At 34.9% G+C, this 11,093-nt stretch overlaps 1 protein-coding gene across 1 annotated transcript; it reads left to right on the top strand.

Annotated features, from left to right (window-relative positions):
• Nucleotides 1–767: 767 nt before the first annotated feature.
• On the top strand, nt 768–9,843 carry LOC120288365. Its single transcript, XM_039302309.1, has 3 exons — nt 768–1,073; nt 2,028–2,576; nt 8,971–9,843. The coding sequence occupies exons 1-3, from the start codon at nt 768–770 to the stop codon at nt 9,841–9,843; spliced, it is 1,728 nt and encodes a 575-aa protein (XP_039158243.1).
• Nucleotides 9,844–11,093: the final 1,250 nt, after the last annotated feature.

Below are 11,093 nucleotides of genomic sequence, written 5' to 3'. Positions count from 1 at the left end.
CATGACTATTCAGTATTTCTTTAAAATAATTCGTTTTGAGGTATTATATAAAATCATAGTCTATGAAATATTTATAATCACATTTAACGACTAACAAGAGCCTATACCATGAATTGGGAAAATTTAGGTAGAAAGCACAAACTGTAAGGGTAAATTTAATAACCTCAATAATTCAGGGACTATAAATTCACTCTTATTATTGTATATAAAAAGTCCAAAAAAACAAAAGGTAAATGACAAGTAAGTGTAAAGTTGATAAATTTTAAAGGAGAATAAGTTAAAATTCAAAAATCACTACTCAACTTTTTTCTTCCAAATTATCTCTAAATTTTCTTATTTCATAGTATGAGTTTTATTTACTTTATTATTATTTCATAAAGAAAATTGTATTTTTAGATAAAAGCATTGTTATGAGAGATATAATGTGGCATTTTTTTACTCACCCCTTGCATAATCAAAGCTGACAAGATTAGAATTTGGAAGCCATCACCATTGAAAGATGTCAGTTAATCCAAGAATTATTCGACCTTGAAGGATTGACAACAAATGGGGAAGTTGAGATTCTATTGCGATTGAGAGAATTAACCCTGAGTGACTTACCAAGTTTGGGACGAATATGGAGCAAAAATCCACAAAGAACAATGTGTTTCCAAAACTTGAGGGCACTAAAAGTGCAAAATTGTGAGAACTTGAGGTTTCTTTTTTCTTCTTCCATGGCTAAAGCACTCCGACAAATAAAAGAAATAGAAATAGCGAGTTGTAAATTAATGGAAGAAATTATTGATGTGCAAGAAGAAGAATTGGAGGAAGCTGCAACTAGTGACACTTTAGAGTTCCCTTTGTTAACCTCCTTGTCTCTTGAGGAATTGCTAAATCTGAGGACATTCTCTTATGGAAAGTACTGTATTCACTGTCCATCCTTAACAAGACTAACGATATCTCAATGCCCCAAAATGATGACATTCTGTTCATTCAAAGGAAGGCAACAGTCTACTACAGCTAATATAGATTTACAACAAGCATTTGGTTGTATCGACTCTACCTCATCCTTGCTTGGCTTTTTCAATGAAAAGGTAAGCATCTATGGTATTTTTTGTTAGTCATTCTTCTAGTTCTAGTAAATAAAGAAATTTAGTAGAAACCGGATCATTATTCTGTACCAAAAGTTTGGTAGTTCATGGTGGAAAACTAACTCATGCTGTTGTCATTCCCAAAGTGCCCCGAAATTATCCAACATAATAAAATTCCATACAAAATTTTAGTTATTCTACATATAAAATGTTTCTACGCAAGTTCTTTTTCCAAGCTTGGAGGAATTAAAGCTTTCATCCATGTGCCAATTAAAGAGAATATGGCATAATCAGCTCCACGAACGGTCCTTCTACAAACTTGCATCCCTCTCTGTTGAACTTTGCGAAAATTTGTCACATGTTTTTCCATCATATTCAATGGACAGGTTGCAGAGCCTAAATAAAATTGAGGTGGTCGGATGTCGCTCCTTGGAAGCATTATTTGAACCAGTATGTCTCAAGTCCGAGAAAAGGAAAAAGCCATTGGAACTCTCTGCATTAAAAAAAATGAAGTTGTTGAATCTACCAAGGCTAACAGACATTTTGAAGAGTGAGTGCAAAGTAACCTTGGCATTTCCTAGTCTGAGGGAAGTGAACGTGAGGCATTGTCATAGTTTGTCATATCTCTTCTCAAGTGCCACGGCCAAAACTCTTCATGAACTTGAAGTGCTTGATGTTTCCTGTTGCAATAATCTACGGGGCATAATTGCGATGAAAGAAGGAAAAGGGAAAACCATAGAGACATTCAAGTTCCATCATTTAACCAAACTCAAGCTTGGTGACCTTAAGAGTTTGATTTGTTTTAGTTTAGAGAGTTGTGCTGGTGATGGGTTATATCCTCTATTTGATGAGAAGGTATCATATCCTGATTTATCTGATTAGTTATTTTTATTTGTTTTTAGTGCTTTGGCCCTAAGCAATTTTGCCTATCTTTCGTTTATCTCTGTATATTTGTAGCTTGCAATGCCGAAGTTAGAAGAGCTACATGTTGAGGGAGTTCAACACAAAGAACTATGGAACAATAAAATCCTTGCGGAATCCTTTTTCCGTCTAAAGGTCCTCAAGGTGAAGCAGTGTCATAACCTAATGAATGTGATTCCATCATCCATGTGGAAGAGGCTACTTCACTGTATGGAGTCCTTGACAATTGAGGAGTGTCAATGTCTGAGAAACCTTTTTACAATGTCTATGGCAAAAAGTCTAGGACAACTCCAATATCTTGGTCTCAGTGGTTGTGGAGAGATGGAGTACATTGTCGCCAAAGAAGAGGAGAAACCTGAAGAAGCAATTGATAAAATTGTAATTCCTCAACTTGTCACTCTATATCTTCACAACATGCCAAAACTCAGAAGTTTCTGCCAAGGGAAGCATATTTCAGAGTGGCCCTCCTTGAAAGAGTTTACTATTGAAGATTGTAAAGCTGTGGAGTTGATTTTAGGAGATGCAAGTCGTAGAAAACTAGAGGGCAGCATTCCAACACAACAACCGCTTTTACTTGTCAAAAAGGTTTGCACTCATTCTTCTTTAATGGCATATCTAGTTTGTTATCCTAATGGTTTGAGCTAATACAATGTAACGATATGTGGGGTGACTTATGATAACTTATCATTTTCTTTTACATATCTTTGATCTCAAATAAGAAACATCTCAAAGCTACTTCTTTATTATAAACATTTTGAAATGTATATCAAAACTTTTTCATAAGTTTCAAAAACTTAATATTTTTTTCTTTCCTTTTCAAGTATTAGACTAAATTGTAGCTGAAGTACAACTATTAATGAGAGGCTAAGCTTCAATTAACAACTTTTAATTAATCTAGAGTCTAGAAAATGCTAAATTGGTCAACGTAAGATCAAGGGTTAATGACGCTACGAGTTCTAAAACTTGTGTTGGTTCAGCATTGAAGTTCTAAAATTTACACAATTGATGCATTTCAAGACTTGTTAAGTCTGTCTTTTTTCTTCTTCTTCTTTTTCTATAGAGAAATTCTGCATTTTTATCATAATTTTAGTCTTGCATGGCCTTTGACAAGATGATGGAGCTTCCTCAAGCAGAAAGGGAGCTGTTTCACTATTGCCACATCGAAAAATTGAAAAAAAGAAATTAAGAAAATACTAAAAATTAGAAAAAAAAAATCAGCACTAATATGAAACTGGAAATAAAAAAAGGTCCTAGAAGACATCGCCAATTAATGAGGGAAGGGCCGCATAGGGAGCGCCACTACAGCTTCCCTTCCCGCTTACAAACTAGGAAGGCTAAGGCAACCCTCACAATGAGCAAGCAATGGCCTATCACCACCCTTGCCAATTTGGGTGAGGGCAAGTGCGCTCACTCACGTGGTGGCGAGAGCCAAGTTTGGCAACTGCTGATGACTTGGCGAGGGTGTTCAGCGCCCTAGCCATGACCCAAGGTTGTTGCCCTTGCCAGTGCAAAAGGCTTGAGACGCCCCTTCTCCCACGTTGTTTTCTTATATGTACTTTTAAAATTTTTTTCACCTTTTTTTTTTTTTATGTGGCATCACCACATTAGCACCACATTTTTTACAATTAAAAAAAGGAAAATTCAATGAAAAATGCCAAATATACTTTCCGTTCTCCTGAAACTAATTTGGGCTATGGAAAGACTCCAATGCTGAACCAGAACAAGTTTTACTAATAAAGGAAAAAAAATTTAGTTCTTAAACATGCCAAACCGGAATAAGTTTTAGGAGTCATTTTGTCACTATTACTGAAGTCAATTGTAAATATTGTGATAGGAAAATCGTTCCACAAGTCCTAAAATGTATTTATGAAATGCAATCGAGTCATAAATTTTTTAATTGGTGCAATAAACTCTTAAACCTTTATCAAAAGTGCAATTGAAACCTAAACCTTTCAATTGATGTAATTAAGTCATAAATTAATACAAACAAATGCAATTTGAGGTTGCCGCATAGGCAATCTAAGTTATGTGTACTGAAAAAACTTGATTACGCTTTTTCAAAAACATTTAAAACTTGAGTAAACCAATTTGAAGGTTTAGGACTTAACTACATTTCAAATATAAGATTTAGGACTTCCAATGCACCTTTATTTCTTGATTATGACTAAAACTGCAAGTAGTTAACATAATACTTTTCATTTTGGGGTCAAACCTAGTCAGCTTCATCAAATGCTAAACAAAGGAGCTTTGGTGTAAAATTGAATCATGACTTAGCAAATCTGTATTTGTGGCTCCACACAAGCCAATATTTTCTTTGCATAGCAGGAGAGTGGCTGCTACATGCATTACATGTAAATAACTCAATTGCATTGACATGGAATCTATAATTCAATACACAGTCATTCACTATCACTAAAAATTTGGGGAGCTTTTTACTAGGTGTATGATACATATGTTAGCAACTGATTTTATAGAATGAAATTGCATAGCAAGGTTGGTTCAGAATCATAAAATCCGAAGGGAAATCAGATAGCAACAAACTAGGGAAAAACTAGAGAGAGAGAGAGGACAAATTAGGCGAGGAAGAAGAAACAACAAATAGGCAAACTCATTAATCAATGAATTCATCCTCAAAAATGAAGAAAAAAAGTATCTTGGCTGATATCATAGGTAATTAAAACAAGAGTTCCTTACCCCCCTCCAAAAAAAAGAAAAAGAACAAGAAAAAGAGTTCAAACTAAGCAAGCATAAATAAGACAAATAAACAGCAAGGTGGTTGAAGAATCATGTCATATATCAATCTCCACAAAAGGAGATTTGGATATGCACCTTGGAAGTATAAGGCTATACTAAGTATTTTAGTACAAATTTTAGCATCACAAATTTGCATTTCTATGAATGATCAATAGGAGAAATTACGTTCAAGATTTTACTAAATTTCAGAAGGTGCTTCTTTAAATTCATCCAGATTAGTTAGTAGAATTTTACTCCACTCACTATACTATTCCCACAAGCAGAGTCCTTATTTAAATCTTCAAGACATTGAGAGCACTTATCCATGCTATTTTGCTCAATAGACAATTGATTTTGGACTATTTTGTTGTCTTCCTTACGGTTTTTGATTGAATCTATTCAATTCTCACTAAAATTGTTGAAATATTCTCTTTGACCACCAAAATTTGTTTAACCTCTTCAAGATTGTTAAGGATTTATGATAACCACAATCACGACAATAGTTGGATTACTCCTAACAGTCAACATTATTAGAATAACATGATAATCATAATAATAATAATTGCCATACCAATCGACATAATAATCTTGATAAGCCCTACTCTTTTCAAATTTCGATATACCAAAGTTAATAAATATTGCAACATTATTAAAAGAGAAAATATACCAAACATAGAGTGGCTACTAATAAGCAAGCATGGCGGCTAAAGTTTCAATAGGCATGATGCCATATATCTTCATGAGCATATCAGATCATAAATGCAAGTGTAGTAACTAAAATAAGTACCATAGCGTTGGCCCTTGGTCTAGAATAGTTGCACAACAATAATACATATTTAAAGCGAAGTTCTGATACCAATTAATATTGAAGAGATCTAGCTCAATGACCAATTGATGAAGAACATATCTATATCCAAAACCAACTAATGTGGAACGAAAGCATGAAGAAAGTTAGGTTTAGATTCATTGAAAGTGGAGGAAAATCAGATAATAAGAAAAAGACGGAGAAACTAAAGAGAGATGAAAGAGATAGAAAGGCCAATTCAAACAAGGAAAAAGATAAGTCAAATAGGCAAACCAAGTAATCAAATCAATTCATCTTTAGAACTAAAGAAAAATATTTAATTGGTTTATATTTATAGGCAACTTAAATAAGAGAGATCTACTATTAACAAAGATAATGCAAGAGTAATATCCTAAGTCTTGATAATTTCAAGATAAAAAACTTATAAGAAACAAATCAACTAGTGATCGGAGAATCCCGGACAACATCAATTAAACAGTACATGCCTGCACTTACCATCTTTTGATTTAATTGTTGGATTCTTTTCTTCAGTATTTGATGTGTTTTCTTTGAGTCTATACTTTGTCGAAGAACTTTTGAAGTGCAAGATCAATGAAGCATTGGTTTGTGCAAATTGGTTTCTGTTTTGTCGTTTGCACTTCAAAGAAATGGGAGAGTATATTAGCTATTGTGTTTTTCAGTGTTGTAATGAGCTAAATCTAAGATAGGCTAAATTTGAGGTTCATGGGAGACAAATAATGCATGAAATGAATATAATTGTCTAACTAAGAAGGCTATGGTTATGTTACTGCTTAAACATAATGCTTGATATATATTAGAAAATTTATGCTTTCTACTTTAAAATTATATGACAGGAGAATGAATTTTAGGGGGTGGCATTTGCTAAAAATAAATAACGTACATTTAGTCTTCTTTTCTTTCTATTCTTTGATAATGTCCATCCTGTGATCTTCTTTATTCTTGAAATTAAAGCATTTTCTTTTCTGAGAGAATAGAGAATCGGCTCTAATTAATTAAATTGAAAAATAACAGGTTGAGTTTCCTAGTATGGAGTCGATGAAGATCTTGCAAATGGATAATATGGAGAAGATATGGCTTGATGATCTTGATTCAAATGCCTTTGGCAAACTCAAGACACTAGTAGTGATGTATTGTGAGAAACTTTTATCCATATTTTCATCTTATAATATGCTCACAAGATTTCAAAACCTAGAGAAGATAACTGTGACCGATTGTGGATCCTTAGAAGTGGTATTTCAAGTCCCAGAGTTTGAATTTAGCGAAGTTTGTTCTACAAATACTTTTCAATTGAGAGAATTAGTTTTGATGCGGCTCTCAAAAATGAAATACGTGTGGAGTGGACTTCCTCAAGGAGGTCTTACCTTTGGATGCTTACAATGCATGGAGGTTGTCCAAGTGTGAGAGTCTCAAAAGTTTATTTCCAAGCTCGGTGGCAAAAAGTATGACACAGCTCCAAAAACTTTTGGTATGGGATTGTGGGGTGGAGGAAATTATCACGGAGGAAGACGGAGTAGGGATGAGTGCAGGTGATCTCTTCTTTCCGCAATTAACCGAACTAAGATTATTTGACTTGCCGAAACTGAGGAGCTTCTACCAGAATAGTCATACTTCAGCATGGCCACTCTTTAAGCAATTGCAAGTGAGACATTGCGACAATATGAGGTCATTCTCATTTGCTTGTGAATTCCAAAGCTGCCAGGGTACAACTACTAATGAGAACCAACCTGCACTCTTTTGTTTTGAAAAGGTACCATACCATCCATAATTCTAGCTCCCTACCATTATTTTCATTGGTTTATAAGCATAGCTATGGGTGCTTTGTTATTTTTCTACAAGAAATTAAAATTGTCATGCTTCATGCTTGTTAATGCTCACCATAACACACTTGTGAATTACTTAGAAATTTGAAGATTGATTGTTGTTAACTATTTCTAGCTCATAGTCTTTGGTATATAATCTAGTGATCCCAACTTTTACTTTGAAAAAAAAAAATTTATGGAATTAATTGCATAGATAGTGAAGCTTCTAATGAGCCGCTCTTGTCTTATGGTTAGGATTTACCTATTTAATTTAATTTGAGTTGCCCGTCTGCCAAAAGTGAAAAAAATTTTTAGTATTATGTTCATTTGGAACAAAGTTCCATGCTCGAACATTGTGAACCCGGTTGATAACTGTCAAGTACAGTGGATAATTTGCTTATATAGGCTTTGAAAAGCACAAACCTTTTTTTTTTTTTTTTTCAAAACTACCAACTACTTTTATAATCTACCAACATTTATTCTTGAAGCTCACCAACGTATTTGAAATTACTAACTTTATTTGAATATACTGAACTTAATGTGATTGATGTATTAACATTTGTCACATTAAGATACAAACCGATTTTAGTTAATTGCCAACGTTTTATCTTGTTAGGTTTTGAAAAGTACCAACATTTCCAAAATTATGAACTACTCTAATAATCAACCAATATTTATTCTTGTGACATTTTAACGCCTTTTTTTTTTTTTTTGTCAACAACGCCTTTCAAATCACTATCTTTAATTTGAAATTACAAACGTTAATTTGATTGTTTTAACAACATTCATTAAATTAAGATACCAATTGATTTTTTTTTTTTTACCAAATTGATTTTAGTCACTCACCAACTTTTTATCTTGTGGATCTTGAAAAGTACTAATATTTCTTTGTACTTTCAAGATCACCAACTACTTTAATAATCTACTAATGTTTATTCCGATGGTTTACCAACGCTTTTGAAGTTATTAATGTTTGATCGAAATTATCACACCTAATTTAAATGATATATCAATGACATACCAACACCGAATTGGGTTCCATTTTTAAACATACGTAACATAAAACATCTACTATTAGTTCTCAAAGTCATAGAATGGTGAACCCATGCACTTCTTATGACCTATAGTAAAATAGATATGAGAACAACTGCTTAGAAAAGAATGCAATATATTAATACGTTATCTTATGATTGAAATACATCTATTTAATATATAAATGACATAATTTGAAGTTTTGTTTTGAGTTTTTTCTGCAAACTAGTTGAAATTCACGTGTGTTTACTTTGCCATTTGGATTTAATTAGTTGACAATTGAAATAGCTGAATCATCAACTAATAACTTCATTTCATCCAAATTCACGAAACATGGTTTGATTGAATTGGGCATATCACTAAAAAAAAAAAAAGGTCCCATTTTTACAACCCTTGTATAATGGTCATCAATTCTTGCTCGTCTGGCTCCATTTTTTTTTTTTTTTTTAAAGGATAAAACGGGCCAAAAGCCTACAGGTTCTTTTTCCTCTTTTCCCTAATAAATGGAAGGACAATTTAGTCATTGGACCATGGTTGTGCCCTATTTTACTTTTGGTGGATGGTGGTTTGATTAAATGGATTCCCACAGGTCATTCCTCACCTGAAGTTATTGGAATTGACGAGGGAGGATGTTGCAATGCTACCGCAGCATTACATCTTTGACAATCTCAGAGCTCTAGCTTTGGGATGCTACCATGATGAAAACGTCACTTTCCCCTCCGACTTCCTTCTCCAAGGATTCCCCAATCTAGAAGAGCTTGTTGTGTGTTGTAGTTCCTTCGAGGAGATATTTCCAGAAAATGCTCTTGGACATGGGGAAGCGACTCCCTGCATAGGATTAACAGACGTGGAAAAACCTCTCAAGTCACTTGGAAATCTGAAGCAACTTTGGTTGATGGAGCTGTGTAACCTGAGGGGAGTCTGGAAAGAAGGCTCCTTGATGGCTAAAATCCTCAACCAGATTGAATTTATGCTCCTTTTGCAGTGCCCTAATTTATCGATCGTATTTCCATCTCGAGCCTCATTCGAGAGATTGATGCATTTACACATAGAGGAGTGCACTGGTTTAGTTCATATGGGGACTCGCCCGGCAATGATGAGTCTGGTGCACCTTACTCGGCTAACCCTAAGAGATTGTGTTGCAATGGAAGATGTGGTAATAGATGATGGAGATGGAGCAGAGGAGATCCCTTTCCTCAAGCTAGAAGAGCTAATACTTGATCATTTACCAAGCCTTGAGAGCTTCTCCCCAACGAATTGCGCCTTCAGGTTTTCATCACTTGAGCGTATTGTCATCACACAGTGCCCTAAGATGAATATATTTTGCAAGGGTGCCTTGAGGACACCAAAGCTAGATAAAGTACTCCTCTCCAAAGAGGATGGTGAAGGACGTTGGGAGGGTGACCTTAATACCACTGTCCGAACCTTATCGACTTGCAACGATCCACAACAAATTCAGTAACGCAGGTGAATCTATTTGTTTAATCTTGTCTTGCCTGAACTTAATGACGAAAGGAAGAAACTTGCGTTCTTCTTCGAGTTCTATATTACCTCATATGAAGTTGGTCTTTCTTAATATATGTTTGGTTGTGTTCTGACAGAATCGTTACATATTCCGAATATTAGGGGCTTTTGTGCACTTTCTCACCAATGCATTCTAGCTGTTTGATGAATTGCTTAGCACAATTTCTGTCAATGTAGCTTCGAAGATTGCGAGGTTTTGTTATATGGGGCTGTGTGCTTGCCCACTTCTCTGGTTAGTTTTGGGGAGTGTCTTACTGACAATGTCTGTTTCTTTCAGGTGTCATGCACCCTAAGATCAAAGTGGCTGCTTTTATTTGCTAGAAAGTGTCTCCTGTAGTAAGATGTTGAAGCAATCCTTTTGCAACCTGTGCTCTAATAGTGTTTTAGTGCATGGTGTTGATGCGTCTTGACATGGAGCCTTTGTGCCGACCTGTGCTATTCACAGTGGGTAGGTGCTTCATTGAATATCTCGTTCTTTTTCTAGTTTGGGATGTCCTCTCTATGTCATTTCCTTGATAATGGTACTAGGTGTAGCATAATGTTTCAGCAAACAATCAATCAAATGTGGGGGTGCTCTATTCTTTATCGAATTTTATGGAGATCTTGTATGTGGGTTGGCTTTTGGGCAGCATCATTTAGCACCAAGAAGTTTCTTTGGAGTTGAACTGTTTGGACTATGACAACAACGGCCATACACTGACCAAAAGGGGAAGAAGTCAGAGAATCCAAATAAGCATGTGTCCTTCAACATCAGAGCAGTCTCAACATATCCTAGGCATGGAGCCATTCATCCTTCAAAGTAGTTTGAAGGAAAAATCGAAGCAGTTCAGTCTCTGATTGACAGTGGTATTGATATTAAAGTTTATCTTGACTGATTTTCCCTCCTTGCGCATGATCTTGTTTATGAGTGCAACTCCTCGTAAGAATATACTGACATCTTTGACATTGTTTTGAGAATACTAGTGTTGGTTCATTTGCTGGTTAAATACAGATATTAGTGATTGTTTGTTTGACAGGAGCATAATCCGAATTTGTTTTGGCTTTGTCGAAACATTTACCTTATGGATTCTTGAATGACCGTTGTGATGGCTATCATAGCTTCATATATCTCTCTCATTTTACATGGTGTTGACATTAACTCTTGCTTTTGAAACATTATGGATGTCCATGCCACAATGATTAGTTTCA

This window comes from Eucalyptus grandis, chromosome 9 (genome assembly GCF_016545825.1).
Source record: "Eucalyptus grandis isolate ANBG69807.140 chromosome 9, ASM1654582v1, whole genome shotgun sequence".
NCBI classification, from domain to species: Eukaryota; Viridiplantae; Streptophyta; class Magnoliopsida; order Myrtales; family Myrtaceae; genus Eucalyptus; species Eucalyptus grandis.
The sequence above is the reverse complement of the archived record's forward strand: the minus strand, read 5'-3'. Positions and strand labels throughout refer to the sequence as shown.

Excerpts from the sequence above, each read along its gene's own strand:
- LOC120288365 (XM_039302309.1), top strand. The coding sequence starts at position 768 with ATGGAAGAAATTATTGATGTGCAAGAAGAAGAATTGGAGGAAGCTGCA. Across the intron at positions 1,074-2,027 it reads TTGGCTTTTTCAATGAAAAG|CTTGCAATGCCGAAGTTAGA; the intron begins GTAAGCATCTAT and ends GTATATTTGTAG. Across the intron at positions 2,577-8,970 it reads CGCTTTTACTTGTCAAAAAG|GTCATTCCTCACCTGAAGTT; the intron begins GTTTGCACTCAT and ends GGATTCCCACAG.